The 17,644-nt window shown below is 44.7% G+C and overlaps 3 protein-coding genes across 5 annotated transcripts in view; 1 reads left to right on the top strand and 2 right to left on the bottom strand.

The window, feature by feature from the left end:
* LOC130385249 (glutamate receptor 4) overlaps positions 1-17,644 on the bottom strand; it is a 1,260,456-nt gene that overhangs the window by 709,966 nt on the left and 532,846 nt on the right. The gene's annotated exons all lie outside the window — the stretch shown is intronic.
* proser1 (proline and serine rich 1) lies at positions 132-11,014 on the bottom strand. The gene is made up of 12 exons (XM_056593681.1): positions 10,128-11,014; positions 9,965-10,030; positions 9,703-9,771; positions 9,228-9,322; positions 9,005-9,098; positions 8,380-8,490; positions 8,050-8,151; positions 7,666-7,744; positions 7,157-7,249; positions 3,440-4,718; positions 2,680-2,824; positions 132-2,455 (listed from the first exon to the last, which is right to left on the bottom strand). Exons 1-12 carry the CDS (start codon positions 10,170-10,172, stop codon positions 2,330-2,332), a joined length of 2,304 nt encoding a protein of 767 aa, XP_056449656.1. The 5' UTR covers positions 10,173-11,014; the 3' UTR covers positions 132-2,329.
* vps36 (vacuolar protein sorting 36 homolog) lies at positions 10,945-16,605 on the top strand. 2 transcript variants are annotated; one of them, XM_056593739.1, is made up of 14 exons: positions 10,945-11,162; positions 11,346-11,414; positions 11,514-11,584; positions 11,972-12,086; positions 12,205-12,291; positions 12,783-12,872; positions 13,468-13,500; positions 13,645-13,722; positions 14,060-14,194; positions 14,403-14,468; positions 14,693-14,757; positions 15,578-15,662; positions 15,754-15,830; positions 15,940-16,605. In XM_056593739.1, the coding sequence occupies exons 1-14, from the start codon at positions 11,067-11,069 to the stop codon at positions 16,019-16,021; spliced, it is 1,149 nt and encodes a 382-aa protein (XP_056449714.1). In that variant the 5' UTR covers positions 10,945-11,066; the 3' UTR covers positions 16,022-16,605. The 2 variants fall into 2 exon arrangements, with proteins under 2 accessions (XP_056449714.1, XP_056449715.1); XM_056593740.1 differs by having other exon boundaries at positions 10,955-11,162; positions 12,786-12,872.

Raw genomic sequence — 17,644 nt, 5'->3', positions numbered from 1 at the left:
ACTTCAGCCATGCAGCCTAATAGTTCAGACAACCCTACTGCAGAAAACTCAATCTCTATATCATTCACCACCACAGTGGGCTTTCAAAACTTCACTGCCCAAGTTAGACAGTTGATAGAACAATGATAAAAAAAAATCGTACGTTTGTGTGTGTGTGTGTGTGTGTGTGCGTGCGTGTGTGTGTTATCGTGCGTGTGCGTGTGTATGTGTTTTAAATATATATTATGCCCATTTAAAAATCAAAGATAAATATACAAACACATGCCAGTAGTGTGACATATCATTGTTAAGATGTTACATATTGTTATTTTATTATTTAAGCAAGTTTGACAATTATTCTTACCTGATTTCCAGTAAATAGGATGTGTTAATTGCGCCGGTTGAGTCACATAAGTGTGGTTGGTGGATGACACTTAAGCACATGATCAGGTCCCCTGGGTTAATGTAGGCTATAGGCCTGTGTTGTAAAATCATATCTTACCTGGATGTAAAACCCGATAGGCAGGGGAATTAGTTGGGGTTGTAAATACGGACATGGAATCGCCACTCAATCGCTCACATGACAACATTTGCCACTCACATGACAGACTGGGGGCACTTTGAGCTCACCCTCAATAATCTATTTTTTCCACGAGCTGCTGTGATAAATGGATCTTTCAAAATGAGTGCTAAACAATGTTTTTTAATAAAGTATTGCAGTCCCCTATTAGAAGAACAGTTTATTTCAAACTCAAAAAGATTTCAGGAATACAACCCTATTACATCACAGAATCATTGCATCATTTAGGAAATCAGTGTCAGTAAATACACAAACACCTACAGTTCATCACTGTATATTACCCTTGAATATGTTGCATCACAGTTGTAAAAATTACTTTGTAAACATATAAAGTCAGGTTCATACACATGAAACCGTTTATTCAACAAACAAACCTAAATAATAGCATCGTCTAGTACACTACCCCCTCCCCCCTACACAGCACCACCCCCTGGTTGTGGATAGTATTGCAAGAACACAAACGCTCCTCTCGCTGAACAATCAACGGTTTACTGGTGGGAGTAAAAGTTTGAAAAATAAAAACAAAATTTCGATCATGATTATCACTACTCTCCCTTACCATCCACAACGCTAACCTAGGCATCAACATCATTCTCCATACAGAACACATAATCTCTCGCTCTCTCGATCATTTACGGACTTGTGTTGTCGGATATCGACATACATGGCTGGATCCATAAGCTAAACGTATTTTGGCAATTTTGGATTAGGTATTATTTTATCTTACCTAAGGTATTGCTATTTCAATATATATTTTAAGTGTGTCAATTTAGAGGGCCATTTATCTTAACTGGGTACATAAATCAATATTTATTGTAACATGCAACATTCATTTCGTTTAGGGCTCGTACATCAGAATGCATCATGGGATATATTTTGTTGCAGATTCTCCACCATCGCGAGACGACTCAGAGTTGTAGTACAGTAAAATACTAAATCAATGGAAATATACCGTAACCTGAGAACGTTGTTTTACCAAGTCTCAAATGAGAAACGCTGTGGCAGTTACAAACATGACAATGGTACCCCATAATGACTAATTTCACGATGAATCACTTAAGAAAACTGCTCAAATGCTACAAAATGGTGGCCGTCATTGCTATGTGACATCGCAATGTACAAGCCCTATTGAAACATCTTAAATCATCCGTTAGCCATTGGCAGCTATGGCAGCCTGACCAACGGTGTTCTAGAGAAGAGTCGCTTGACCAACAATGAGGTAATACATTAGTTGTATTCTAATGTAGATTTAAAACCCCTCCTTCCTCGCCACAACCAGTTCATCCTTGGAATGGCTTCGTCTCACTTCTTGTCAAAATCCATGATGAAAAATCCATGAAAAAGCCAAACATGGCTTTTCTTTTTTTCTTTTTCTTTTTTTAACATCAACTTCCACGAATTCCATAGTTTTTGTTCAGGGTAAACAAAGTCAATGACGTTGGGCAGTTTCAGTGCTAGCCGTTCTGTTTCCATCCTGTGTTGAACAAGCGTGTTCAGGTCTGAACTACCACGAGGCATCTCAGGGAAGCCTGGTGACTAGTGTGTTTGTGTTTGTACCTATTGTTGTGTGATTGCATGGGTGCGCCTTTGTGTGTGTATGTATATGTGTGTTTGTCCAAGGCAAAGCTATTAACAGAGGATTTATGGGGTGAAAGTTGATATTGTGGTGTGTGTGTGTGTGTGTGTGTGTGTGTGTGTGTGTGTGTGTGTGTGTGTGTGTGTGTGTGTGTGTGTGTGTGTGTGTGTGTGTGTGTGTGTGTGTGTGTGTGTTCACTGCCAGCCCAGCTGGGGGTGCAGGCCGGGTTGCATGGGGAACGGGTTCCCTGAGCCGGGGCCGTAGCTGGGGTAGCCGTTGGGCTGTGGAGGGTAGCCATCCAGGGCAGACTGAGGGTGAGCCTGGAGCACAGAGAAACACACCTCACTCACACATACCCCTGTAGTTCCGGCGGCCTTGAGGAGCTTTCCTATAGACTTTATGTGTGTGTGTGTGTGTGTGTGTGTGTGTGTGTGTGTGTGTGTGTGTGTGTGTGTGTGTGTGTGTGTGTGTGTGTGTGTGTGTGTGTGTGTGTGTGTGTGTGTGTGTGTGTGTGTGTGTGTGTGTGTGTGTGTGCCCGTCATACCTGCATCAGGGCCGACTGCATGGCCGGGTTGTGGAGGCCGCTGAGGGAGGCGGGGGAGCCGGAGGGGGAGAAGGCGGGGACCCCGGGGAAGGAAAGCAGGCCCGGAAAGCCTCCTCCACCGGGGGGCTGGAGCCCACCGCCCAGCCTGGGGGAACAACAGACCATCCCTTCATGTTAGTATCACCATTCTTTGACACCACGGTGCTTGTATCACCAGCTAATCATAGCATCTTCTTTCTTTTCTTTTTTTAAGTCTAGCCAGAAACCAGAATGTGTGAACCTTATTGGAGGAAGTTAATGACTTACTCCTACAGAGGGCGCTATAGTGTATTCCCCTCAATTATGGTTTGTTCTGTTGTGGTCGGCCATGTTCATGTAGAACCCTAACCCTAACCTGAACCCCAGTGTTGAGCGCATACAGTAAACCACACAAAGCAATTTGCAGCATCGCAACACATCGATTCACTCTGGGCCACCAATACTTAGAATGGATTTTTTAAGTTTTTAGCATTTAATGCCACGTTATTAGCATTTGCCGCTTCTTTGGCCGCTTCAGAACCACGTAAGAATAAGTCAGACTGTTTACAAGACATTTTCAGACGCAAAGACCCACATCCAGCTGCGGCCATTTTTAAAGCTATTATCAAAAGTGGAGGGGTGCCAAACCATATTTGATTAACAGTTTAAAGGCAGCCCAAATCGACACACACTCGTAATGGCAGACGCTGATGGCTCAAGCGCCTATAGCTCACAACTTTACCCCGGCTGGAAGTTGGTGCTGAAGGCCGAGGCGAAGCCCGGCAGGACGGGCGAGGAGGAGGGCAGCCCGCCCCCCGCCTGGAGGGGCGACACTGAGGCTACTGAGGCCGCCGTGGCCCCCGGGAGCCCCATGAAGGACGACAACACCGGGCTGCCTGCCCCCGATCCCCCGAACCCTGGGAAGGCGGAGTGGCCGGTGAACATGGAGGGGGCGCTGGTCAGGCCCAGGCCGAAGGGAGAGCCCCCGGCGGGGCCGCCTCCCGGGGCCAGGCCCGGGTACATGGGGTTCTGGGACTGGTTGGACATGGAGGGAGCCATGGAGGACATGCTGGAGGGGAGGGACGAGGGAGGCAGGGACGAGGCCATGGAGAAGGGGGAGAGGCCCGGATAGTGTGACGGCACCGGGCTGGAGGACAACGCGTGGAGGCCGGCCATGGCTGCCGGGCTGGGGAGGGAGCCCTGGGGGGAGGCCGAGGGGTGGGAGAGACCGAGGGAGCGGGCCAGGGCGGCTTGGGCCGCTTGGGCCGACCCGGGCCCCACGAGGGAGCCGACGGAGGGAGTGCCGCTGCGGGAGGCGCCCTTGAAGGCGGAGGGCACGGGGCTGTTGCTGCCGCTGCCCCCGGCGTGCCTGCTGAGGACGGTCCGCTGCTGGTCGCTGTACAGCGCGGGGCTCAGGGCGGCCTGGGAGTGGGCCATGTGAGCCGGGGACGCCCTGGGGCTCTGGCCCCGCGCGGCGGCGGCGGCGGCGGCCTGAACAGCGCCTCCGGGAATCAGAGACGACGGCCCAGAGGGGGTGTAACTGCGGATCACCGACCCGGCGGGGTTGCCCTGCTGTGGCAGCATGCCCTGGAAGGCAGGCCCTGAATGAGGGTCCAGTGACTGAAGGAAGGCCTTGTGCTGGGCCTGGGCCATGGGGCTGGACTGCGGGTGGGACTCCGGGCCCCTGGAGTTAGGGGGAATGTCCGAGCGGGAGTGTCCCGTGTGGAAGGGCGACGGGGAGAAGCTGCCGGGTTGTGGCGTGGGCGTGTGCGTCCTGATGACGGAGGACGCGCCGGGTGTCGGCGGCCCACCCTTGATGACGGAGGGGGAGGGGGACGGCGAGGGGCAGGGCGTGCTGGGGTTCTGGGAGGGCACCATGCCCGGGAACACGGGGGTGATGGGTGCGGAGGGAAGCGGCTGCTGGGGGCCAGGGGTGGTGGGCGTGGAGCCATGGGGGATAACCAGGGGTCCGCTCTCGACCCCCGGGGTGGTCTTCAGGTGGTTGCCTGGTTTGGGGTAACCTGGCAAGGGAGGGAGAAGGGTTAGCTGGGGACATTGGTTCATATTACATCACACGGCCAAAAGGAGTGCCGTGGCCATCCTGTGAGCCGTGCTGCACCAAGCCGAGACCCAGCGGGTCCGGGAGAGAGAGGGGACAATGTGGACAGAGCCGCTTTAACTAGCCATACAGCTTATTGCATGCATCCCGTTACAGAGCATCTCCCGACAGTTTTCAACCACATAAATATAATAAATGCTGTTTATTCTATGAATTGCCACACGGACCGAAACACTAGTGAGAGGGTAACAATTTGGAAGCATCATTGTTAAAATGTATGTCAACGTGGCAACATATGCAACAAACCTAAAAAAAAACCATACTTGAAAACTGCCAGGATTGCTCTTCGAGGCGATAGTTACTTCAGTCAAAGCAATGCGTGTTAAGAGCCCCCAAAACGATATAAGAGAACAAGCTAAGCAGGACTGAGAAGAAAGAGATGAAAGCAAACAAAAGGACATTTGGTATAAAAAGGCTTCTGGCCCAAAGAACACCAACAGCGACGGCCTGGTCTGCACCTGATTGCGTCTACTCTATCTGCACAGAGAGTCTCAATCTCTACTCCCATCATGAGCAAGTCTCTACTCTCCCGAAGGCGATTCTACACGCTCTGCAGCAAGACTACACTTTTATTTAACCCTTATTTATCCAGGTAGAATATATTAAGATTAAAAAACTCTTACAAGGGTGACCCAGCAAAGGTCTGCATGTCTTATCTGCAGCGTGACCTTGCCACTTTGGTCTTTAGATTATCCCTGCTGAGAGTAGAGACTCCCGGTTCTTTCCACAGCGAGACCAAAATCAGAGAGTCTCTGCAGATTCTAATGTCGTCACAGTGAAACTCCACTGGATTCATAGAGATGATGTACTACTCTCAGAAATACTAACTACCGTTTTCACTGTGATATTATTGTCACGATCCTACTGTTAAGCTGGTTGGTAACTGGTGGTCATGGTAACGGTGGGAGTGGCTCCCTTGATTGGTTGATTGGGGTCACCTGGGGGATCCAAGATGGTGGATATGCACAGCATGGTGGCCAGTGGTTACAGCCCGGCAGGATAAGACTTTGTAAAGCCATTCACCCAGATGCCAGTACACACCAGAGCTAAGGAGTCCAACGGGGGAACGTGACCGCCCCTTCACCGTCTTTGTTTGTCAAGTGTTTGTCTAAACATGTAAACCATAACTGAACGAGACAGCTACCGTTCTCCACAACGCTTGGGCTATCTCCATAGCAAGAGAGAGAAGGACCAGCGCTCACCAGGAACCCAGGTGAGTCACTACACACGTGCCCCGGAAGCTAGTTGCCTACCAGCTGTGGTTATACCACGTATGTGTCTCGCCTCCTGCCTAGACAGAGAGCCGGTTTTCCCTAGATACCAGTGGGGTCGTGACATAATCTACTGAATGCCCAGTGATTTAACAGCAAGTTTCTACTGTTTTCACATTGAGATTATCCACAGTTTTAATAGCTAAATCATTCAACGTATTCACAGCAAGTCTCTACTGTAATCTAGGGGTGCAAACGTGGACATGAGTAAACAGGCACTCGTCAACAAAAATCCAAAGTGATTACCAAAATGTGTAATCAAAAATGGACATCTAACATCTACATGATATATGTTGATTTGTATTTTAGCCAAGTTTTGGAGCAGGACATATAGGTTTGTTTCTCCAACTTTTAAAAGCTGGCCAAGGTAAGCGGGGTTCTATACACGTCAACAAGATATAGAAAATTGCGCATTACATTAGCAGCTTAAGCAGTTGAAGGTCGTTTTGGTTTCTTTTTAATGCCAGAAATTCACACTCTGAATTAGCGATGTGACGCTGTGAACAAAAAAGGCGTGTGTCTAGCAGGGTAGCAGCAGTGCTTCCTATAGACTCTATATAGAGCAGTGCTGCTGCCTGATGGCACTATAGTATAGAGCCATCGCAAATTACAAAGTACACAAAGAATTTCACCCTGCCTGCCTTGCCGGGTCTCCTGCTAGGTCTAAAACACAGATTTGTATGCACTCCATGTGCGTTACACTCACACACCAGCGTGAGTGTAACGCACATGGAGTGCATACAAATCTGATAAAGCTGACCTTCAATATGTGTACAACTTTTGCACAACATTGTGCCCAGAAAATTCGATCATACTTTGTGGGCATTTCTTGCAACCTTACAGTTTTTTTTAATTAGATTCCGATAACGATATGATTCTCTTATCTGCAAAGAGCGCCTTTTTACTGTGCCATCAGTGCAATGAAGCGCCAAGCCAGATGGTTAAGGCAGCAACTGTAGGGTAAAGTCGGTATGTTCCGTCTCTCATACGCACTCAAACTCTCAAGCGCGCAGACATGCAGACCCAAGCACACACGCAGACACACACACACCCTGCAGGTGAATCCTACCTGCTACTTTGTGGGAGGCGCTGTAGGGAGGAGGGGGCATGCTGGCCGTAAGAACTCCTCCCACAGACCCAAGGCCCGCGTTGTTGTACGCACCTGAGTAGCAGTCGCAAGCGTTAACACCGTATGCCCACACTCCTGGGTAGAACACACTCCCGGGTACACTCTCAGGGGCACGCTAAGAAACAGGTCTACGTACGCAAAGCGCTAGACACGAGCCTGAGCCGGCCTCACATTCCAGCTACCCTGGCTGGGCTACCTCCGCTGGGATGTGAGGCTAGCCCACTGAGGCTGTCTCAGGTGTGTGTGTGTGTGTGTGTGTGTGTGTGTGTGTGTGTGTGTGTGTGTGTGTGTGTGTGTGTGTGTGTGTGTGTGTGTGTGTGTGTGTGTGTGTGTGTGTGTGTGTGTGTGTGTGTTCTCTCACTCCAGTTGGTCAGAAAAAGTGGTATGTGATGAGCATAAGTTGCCATTGTTTGTCTATCTTCCCCTGTAGCGTGTGTGTGTGTTCTTACTTGGAGCAATGGTGGCATGGGGCCTGCACGGGGGAATAGGGTAGGGCACGGGCCGCTGGGGGTTATAGGTCGTCGGAAACTAGAAAAAAGGGGGGAAAGTTTGAATACCCAGCTATCAGCCAATCAATGAATCAGCTCATAATTCTCTGATCAATCCACTGTTGCCTGAAGATTATTTCAGGTCATTTATCCAAAGTGTAACATCTTTGTAGAAACGAGAAGAAGGGTATCTTCTCAAGGATGACCGATAGGTAGACTGTGAACATGGGGGTTCTGACCCAGAACTCTTCAGCTGGGAGTCAAACACCCCAACCATGAGACCATCTAACTAGCCTAGATCACTCTACTTTATCATAACTTCTGAGGTTTTGACATGAAACGTACCGGTTTAAAGGGGCCGATAATCCGCGAGGCGATTCCTTTGGCCTCTGTGGCTGCAGGGTTCTCCTCCTTCTTTTCCCCCTCTTTCTTCACCGGTGGCATTCCCTGTTAGCCGCACACAAGCAGATATTAACAAGAATGATGAAGCATAATGAGTTGAAATTTGTATTAGGCCTAATATGTAAGGCCTAACACATCATCTTAATTTGTTTTCAAGGACATTTTATGCAAAAATACTTTTTTTTTATTTAATGTATATTTTGTTAAATTGAAGCTAGTGCCTGCATGCTATTTTCACATATAGAACTATAACAAGAGATACAGTAGACTCACAGGGAAGGTGCCAGAGATCATGCTGGGTCTGCCTTTGGGGTAGGGGTTCCCTGGTATCACACCGCAAGAAGAGATCATAGCCTTGGGAGCCTTGCAGCCCACCTTGCATACCTGGGTTAGGGGTTGGAGAAACCAGTCAGGAAACCAACGTCAACGTTCAATTAAATGGAATGGAAGCCTGGTTATATACTGTTGTATAGGAATAGTCAAAAGAAGAACAGATATTGGCGTCTATATACAACACTGGAATCCAACGTGGTGCTGTGATTCACTCTTGGGGCGAAAGGCTTCATCTTTCAATACACCAGCACAGAAAACCATAACATAAAGCGATGAGTAGGACGGGAATTGAATACACTGAACACAGATCAGAACTCGCCGTATTACATCCACCACTGCCATCCTTATGCAACCAGTGAAATGCACTACATTTAGCTTTTTTATGGTTATTGATGTATAGGGAGACGTAGGAATGGTTTGAGGTATCCAATGGGCCAGCAGATTTTCAAAGTGACTCATACCAACTGCTTCCTGATAATATTGAATTGCTTCTAACTTTAGCCAGTTGTGCAGATATAAAAAATACCTAATGTAACAAACGAGTGAGGATCCACACTGCTCTCACCTGATCCAGAATCCTGCGTGCCCGTTTCTTTTCAGACAGGTGAATACGGAAGAGATCTTCGACCGGATGGTAGTTTACAGCGTCTGATATGTTCCTATTCGATTCAAAAGTCGAGAATCAGTCAAAAAGTTATTTGAATTATTGAATTGGCATTATTGTCCGTTAATGTCTGTTACAAGTTCTTAATGACATGAGGTTTGTTTAAAACCAATCATCTACTTACAGTGCTAACAGTTCCAGGACTACCAGTTTGTCTTTTGAAAAGGTGAAGCAGTTTAAGATATTGGCAACTTTGGTGGTTGGAATTGCAACCATTTTCTAAAGGAAATAAGAAGAGGTTGATTTCCGTCAAACAAAAGTTGTGGGACAAAATAATCATTTTCAAAGTCACTATCACTCAAAGTTGTTTAATACTAAGACAATTAATACATGAACAAACAATATTTGTCTGTAGCCCATTCATATTTGTGAATAAATGGTCTGCAATTTGAATAATACACACAAGAAATAGTAAGCTTTTAAAATATATTTTAGGGTTACAATTTTAAGTGACCAATAATATTTGAGAAGACCCCTTAAAATTGTGCTGTTGATGCTTTCAGGGGGTCTCAAGTGTCTATCAAAGGGTCTAAGGCACCCCGTATTTCACACCCTGGTTTCATTCCATGTAAAGTGTAACTAATGTAGTAGTAACTCACATGCTGAAGTGCTTTCACTGCTTTGATCTGAGGTTCCGCCCAGGAGAAGTATTTTAGAAGCTCCATCACCTGCAGGAGTAACACACTCGGTCACAATAAAAAGACACGCCACTCAAATACACAAGAGGCTGCAACATCCAGAACCCCTTGACCACTGTAATGTAAAAAGGTCTATGAAATGTCAACTACATAACTACATCGAATCATGTTGCAATAGATGTTAGTAATGACCGTCTCAGGTTATTCTACTGAAAAGATGTACCTGCTCGCTGGAGAAATAGCCATGCACCTGCTCTATGGCTTTGGTCCTCTGGTCGGTCAGGACACACTGAAAAAAGGACATTCGACAAGCTCAACTCGCATTAACATAAAACATGACATTAACGTTTTGTGGACGTATTAAAAATCTAGACAGGTATTCTTACCTTTTTAATCTCGTTCAAGACAATGTCAAAGGATTTCTTATCCATGGTGGATGGTTAATTGTATAACAACGCTATCCTGTAAAATGGTGTAGCTCTTCTGAGTAGGAGATATATCTTCTCTTGAATCCAATAGATAATGGTCTAAATTCTTTCCATAACGTAACATGCATTAAAAAAGGCACCTAACCTAATCGACCGAATCAAATATTAATAAGCTCTAGTTATACAATTACAGATGCATAATCTAAAGGCATTGAATTCTCAATCGGCAGTTTGTAGTTAAGCCGATTGTAAAGCACCATGTTCTTTTTTAATTAATGGTCTGTTTTCTGATATTTCCGATCTTGAACAACTGGCTGCACCAAAAACAATAACTGGCTGCACCGAGAGCACTGTCTGCTGCTAACAACAAGCTAGACGCTAGCTAGCCAAGTTGTGGGTACAAGCCTACGAAAGCGAGACAGAAATCAAACATGAATTCATAAACGCATCACGTAATAGATTCGGTTAAGTATCTGATTGCATTAATATTTACGATACTAGCCGTGATGTTGTAAAATTGATTAACGCGTCTATTTCGCGAAAAGAGCTAGCAGGATGCTAGCAGAATGCTAGCTTGTATTGACAGCTGGCGCTGGTACCGTCAATAGTAGATGGGACCCCACTGTGGTATCCTGAACGATAATACAGTATCAGAAAAATAAAATCCATAAAGATTACCAATATTAATGTTAATTACAATTATTATGACACAAATTTAACGGTGTACATACATAATCAACCCTAAACATTATTTAGCCATTATCCGTTTCAAAATATATTTTTCATCAGGCATCATCAGGCATATGCATCAAACGCTGTTCAGGAAATCCAGGAAGTAAACAAATATGTCATCAGTCCAGTGAATAAAGAGTTTGAACATTAACAGTTTCGTAAAATATGGACAGATTTGCATGGACAAATGGACTTCTGGAAATGAACGAAACCTTAGTAATCCAGCAACGAGGTGTCAAACTTTATGATGGAGATGATAAGGTAGCTCGTGCCCCTTTGCTAACGCTAATTTGTTCCAATGTGAAAATTAGTCTTGTGTAGTATGTGAGCATATTTTTCAATGTACAATATTTTATATATATCCTACAACATTTAATATAATAAATTGTCTATCTATCAATTGAAGAATAATGTATATAACAATTGTAACGTGTGTTATTGTAGGCTAAACTAGATGTCGGAGTTGTGTTGCTGACCACTCATCGACTGATTTGGAGGGATCATAAAAATCACGTAAGGAGGAAACACAACATCGTCATACCTATAAGTCAAAGCATTGCTATTGTAATTGGAAAGGTACTGGTCTAATTTGCTCTGCTGGTGTGTTTTTAGGAATGCTGCATAGCCCTGTCGCTGTCGCAAATTATCTATTTTGAGGAGCAAGCTGCGGGAATAGGAAAGAGGTATGTGCACAAATATGATTTATGGGAGGATTATCTCCAAATATTTATGCACTAAATCCTTATATTTGGGTGGTTGATTTAGAAGTTTCTGTTTTGGTGTTTAGGTTAGTGATGGTCTCATAAGTGCATCGTTGAAATGTGTTGAAATTGGGTGTCCCCCTTTTATCACTTTCTAAAGGGTCAAAGATATCGGTCAGAACCTAACCTATATCCAATAGCATAACAGTCAGTTAAATGACCTAACCGTAAGGCCGTTTAACTGACTTGCTATTTGACTTAACCTAATGGTTTGACTGTCTTGCTTGAACTGTTATAGTAGATCTTTCATTATAAGGAGGAGGCATCCCGTTGATCATTGTTGTTTGTTGTTGTTATTGTTGCATTTAGTGCGAAGATAGTAATCCATTTGTATCCAGTAACGGCAAACAAGGAGCCAGGTCCTTACCAACAAAGCAAGTTCCCCTACATTAAAATTTCCTTCAAAGAGCATGGGCAAATCGAGGTAGGACCCATGGAGAAAAGAATAAACTACTTGTGCTACATAAGCTTTACTTCATGAACTACATGGAGATTAATCCATGATGTTGACCGCATACTGATTTCTGGGTGTCTGGTTCTAGTTCTTCAGACGGCTTACCGAGGAGATGACTCAGAAACGATGGGAGACACCAGTTCCACAGACCATTTCGACGGCAACAGGCTCTCAGGTGGGACATACTCGTTTTATTATACAATTATTTATCCAGTGATTATTTCTATATACATTTCGTTAAGGCATGATTATGTGTGTGTGTGTGTGTGTGTGTGTGTGTGTGTGTGTGTGTGTGTGTGTGTGTGTGTGTGTGTGTGTGTGTGTGTGTGTGTGTGTGTGTGTGTGTGTGTGTGTGTGACGTTAATATATATATATGCTTCAGTTGAGGAAAGCCCCTGTTAAAATGGCCATCTGGATTCTGGCCACATGGTGGCACTTATTCCATACACCCAATGATCTGATACATGTATTGCGTGAGGGTTTCTTTGTAATCTTAATAATGTTAGAATGAATTATAAGAATCACCTTGTACTTTCATTCATTAGTTCAGTATTTCCCAAGATACATATTTTTAGTCGTAAATGTGTTGTGCTTGTTAGTACAGAATGGGACAGGACTATTTGTCAACTTCTTTAAAATCTTTCTTTACTTGGTCCCTTCCCTCAGCAGACAGGAAAGACGCGGGCGGTGGGAATCGTTGGCATCGAGAGGAAGATCGAGCAGAAAAGGAAGGAAACTGAACAGAATATATCAGAGGTGAGGACAAGAGGGAATTCAGCTACACTCCACCTATCTAAGTTATGGATAGATTATAATATCATTCATTCATTGCTCTAGATGTCTTTACTTTTACTTTAAATTAGCTTATTCCGCCCATGATTAGTCCAAAGAATGATGTCAACTAGCCTGTATAAATCGGAATGGATATCTGTTTTTAAAATCGAAGATGTACTAATTGGGTTTTAGATTGAATTCATTAACAATTTTCCCTTCTTTCCTTGGAGCATGAATGAATAGTTTTATTATAGTTTTAGTCATGCACGTGCTTAAATCAATTTAATTACTTTGAACATGATCTGTGTCACTCATTATACAAGCGTACAAGCATTTCCGTAATCAAAGTCCTCTCAGCGCTTTATCAAGTCATAGTTACTTGAGAATGCATGTCAGGAATAATCAGGGAAATTAAATCTCAAACACATTTTTGTTTCTGTTTTTAAAGGGAGGTGGGGTTCACTTTAACATTTGAGATCAATGAACAGGAAAGGAGAGATGCTGTACAATACTTGGCAGGTTAACTGCTTCTGATTTCCTCAATCATTAATTTATGGTTTCATTCTCTCTTTTCCAGGCCTTTGAGGACCTCAGCCAGCTGATGGTGAAGGTAGAAGGACCTTTTACAATGGCATTACCGTGTATTTTCACAGTGCTATGTACTGTCTTCAAATCTTCTATGAACCCATTGCCTTTGAGCTCCTTGATTAGGGTTTGTGTCATGATGAGTGAGAGTTTAGTTGTTTCCTTTAAGGCTAAGGAGATGGTAGAGCTGTCCAGGTCCATAGCTAACAAGATCAAGGACAAGCATGGGGACATCACAGAGGACGAGGTAAGGAGACCTCCATGTACATCTATGGTAGATACAACACCAGATTGCATTGTCTGGGACTGAAGAACACTATTTCAGTGAGGCAGGGTAGTGTGATAGCGAGGATGCTCGACTCCATGCCTAAATGTACTGGGTTCGATCCCCGAATCCACAATCTCTACCTGATTATATATTCTTGATGAGCAAGCCTCACCTCATACATATTCATCAATGAACTTTTTAATCGCCTCAGATTAAAAAAATAGGCCGCATGGCTAAATATTAAGAATCAATATTAGTATCTGATTAATTTCCCCACTTTTTGTACGGAAGAGAAACTGTATGTTCTTATTTGCAGACGATCCGGTTCAAGTCGTACCTGCTGAGCATGGGCATTGCAAACCCAGTAACCAGGGAAACGCATGGCTCCGGCACAAACTACCACATGCAGCTAGCCAAACAGCTGGGAGACATGCTGCTGGCCCCGCTGGAGGTGTGTGTATGAAAATGTATTGACACATATGACGGTTATGCTTATACTGTCTATGCGCACGTGTCTGCTTATGCTATATGTCACTGCTAGTTTACATGGGGAAAAAAAGGTCTGGGTTTGCTTGGCCATGATCCCGAGTTCAAAGAGGTTATGCTTTGTTTATACAAATCAACCTTTTTGTTTCTTTGTCTGTCTGTCTTTCTACCAGGAGCGCGGAGGAATGATGGCTCTAACGGAAGTTTACTGTCTTGTGAACCGAGCCAGAGGGATGGAGGTAACGGGCACACACACAACTACACACGCACACCCACACAAAAAACACTATTGAATCATTATACTATTTCCTGGGATGTTGTTGTAGTAACAACATTTCTTGCGTTCATTCGCTTTCCTCCATAACTCTAGAACTTCCTGTGATTGATGTGGTAATACTGTAGAATTTCCTGTGATTGTTTTAACCCCTTTGTCCCATTCCCAAACCCCTACCCCCTTCCTTAGCTGCTGTCTCCAGAAGATCTCGTCAACGCATGCAAGATGTTTGAGTCCATGCAGCTTCCACTGAGGTCCGTAGGCATACATGGTTGCCATCCACCTTACTCTCTACACTACAATACAGTGATCCTTCTGTGTGTATTTCAGCTAAGAGGGACTTTAGGAGCCTCATTCCCATTGGAATCAGCGCTTCAGACACTTCCTTCCTGACTTCCTGTTGTTTGGCCTGGGCTCCACCCCTGTGTGGCCGTGTCATTTCCTGTGACTTCCCAGTGTGTTAACAAAATAAAAATAAGTCATTGTTTCCATACCTAACAGGTCCCACTGATACGATCTGTCAACTCCTGGTCTAACCCGTTCCAGCATGTTTAAACCGTACATCAGGTTTTTAATAAACAAGTTTAGGCCCAACTAAGCGTATTTGGTTTGACCTAGCCGGCCATGTTTGAAACAAGCAAAATAATAAGACGTGTGTGTGTGTGTGTGTGTGTGTGTGTGTGTGTGTGTGTGTGTGTGTGTGTGTGTGTGTGTGTGTGTGTGTGTGTGTGTGTGTGTGTGTGTGTGTGTGTGTGTGTGTGTGTGTGTGTGTGTGTGTGTGTGTAACCCATCCAATTGTGTTCAACCCAGTCTGACACATTTTGTCCCGCCTGACCTGTTTTTTTATTTATTTTTTTACCTATGGTTGTTTCAACATCACCTTGCAGGATTGGGCATTGTTTACCATAATGCACATTTGGACGTCATTATTAAGAGTGCAATCCAACAATATAACTAGTTGTGCCCCTTGTTGTGATGTACAAGCCTGCCGATGTTGCTGCCCCGCCCTCTCCTCCCTTCCATAGCACCTCCACCTTGTTTTCACCCTGTCTGCGCTCTCTCGTTCTGCCACAGGCTGCGTGTGTTCGACAGCGGCGTGATGGTGGTACAGCTGCAGTCTCACAGCGAGGAGGAGATGATCGCCTCGGCTCTGGACAATGTAAGCTCCATGTGGGGACCACAGTACGGTGACCCTGACGCTACGGGCCCCTGTCTCTGTATGTTTCAATGTGTCTGTCTGTCTTCTGCAGGTGACAGACAAAGGGTCGCTGACCTCCGAAGAGTTTGCTAAGTTATTAGGACTGTCCGTGCTGCTGTCCAAAGAGCGGTCAGTATCTGCCGTCCTCCGTCCCAACGTTTGTTTTAGATTACCGTTCTAGAATTTCCCAGCATCACTCTCATCACTTTGGTTCTTTGTTGTGGTTCTTGTGCCACAGGTTGCTCCTGGCTGAGAAGATGGGTCATCTATGCAGAGATGACTCCGTCGAGGGACTGAGGTTCTACCCGAACCTCTTCTGATTGGTTTACAGGTGCTATCACGATCCAAAAGCTATTGGCTCAGGTTTTTTCATGTTTGCCCAGTGTACTTTGAAGATTTCTGAACAGATTGCACAGGAAATATTGGGAGAGAAGCTGGTGTCCTATTGGTTGGACAAGAGATGCTGTTAATACAAAATTGTCCCTACCGGTGGAATACGGTATTATGGAATAATTCAAGAACGTGAATATTTTTGGATTCACAAACCAGTTTTATCTTTCCATGAGCAGGTTCCTGGACATGCGCTATGCTGGGATACTTTTTTGTTGTTATGTAAACATGACCTCAAAAAGTAATGTCTTCTTCGACACTGTACACTGTAATCATACTGTCGTATGTCAACAATGCTACTCCCTGTTTTAAGAAAACCGCACTTCATTCACACATGTAGCATTATTAATCGTTGACACATTGATGAAACAACAAAACATTCTCTCTGTGTTAAACTGGTCTTCTGTCGGCGGCTGGTGGCTTCATTTGTCTGGTTTGGTGTGCAACTTGTTAAGAACCATGTCCACTCTCTAATAAAGCCTGGCATTGTCATCATTCTGGATTTCTTCATTGCTGTCATGACGTTAATGATGAGGTATCAAGTATTCTTTCCTGGGCTTTATTGTGCTTCATAACAATGAGGTGTCTCGAAGGGTTCCACATGCTCACGTCAGACCATACCTTGTAAAAGACCAGGAAAATACTCAAAACCCAGTGAGGAAGAGGAAGGAACCTTGAGGTTGAACATACAGGGGAGGTCCCTTCCTGCCAGCGACAGCTCTTGGTGTGTGACGCAACGCCTTCGTAGAAATATTTTGTATTCAGAAGCTTACTACACAGCCTATAACCTTTTATCACAACAACCTGGCGCCATCTCGCCAATCCGGCTTCCTGTTAGCCCCTGAGTTGTGATGTGTTGTTGGGATGGAGGCGAGGGACAGCCGAGGCATGTGGGTCCTCTGATTGAGGATTGATTAGATTACCGTGGCATGTGGCTGGCTCATTGATCATGGATCAACTTAATCTGGGAATTGGAAGGGTGCGTTATGCACAAGGACGTTGAGGCATCTGGTTGGATAGTGATGAAAATTCATGCTTTATGATATTTTAATGTGTGCAGATGTTTCACTCTAGGATGTATTGCAAACAAACACACTTGTGTATGTTTAGGATGGATGAAATAGTAATTTTTGAAGCCTATATGAACCCCCCCCCCCCTCCCTAATTGTAATTGATTTATGTATTCAGACATGCTTATAAACGTTTATCTAATTGATTAGAGTTTAACAGGGCCTCGACCTACAAAGACTATTCTGAACTCATTGGCACTTGCGCTTTAAAGCCCCCATAAAACACCTGGCAATATCGTGTAAGATGTGCTGTCAAAAGAAATAAAGGATGAAAGGAAACCAAATACAGTAGGTTATTCCTCCAATTCTAAGGCGGCACAGAACTTAATCATTTATGAAGTTCGCTGCCAAATCTGGTTGTGCTCAAAATAAATTAGTTTCATTCATTGTAATGCATATTCTATAATAGGGTTATACGCATGTTTTATACATTTAAAAATGAATGTGTCTTTGGTTATTCAAGTTATTCGATCACAATATTTG

This window comes from Gadus chalcogrammus, chromosome 7 (assembly GCF_026213295.1).
Source record: "Gadus chalcogrammus isolate NIFS_2021 chromosome 7, NIFS_Gcha_1.0, whole genome shotgun sequence".
Taxonomy (NCBI): Eukaryota; Metazoa; Chordata; class Actinopteri; order Gadiformes; family Gadidae; genus Gadus; species Gadus chalcogrammus.
Note: the sequence above shows the minus strand (reverse complement) of the source record. Positions and strands in the feature narration are given on the sequence as shown.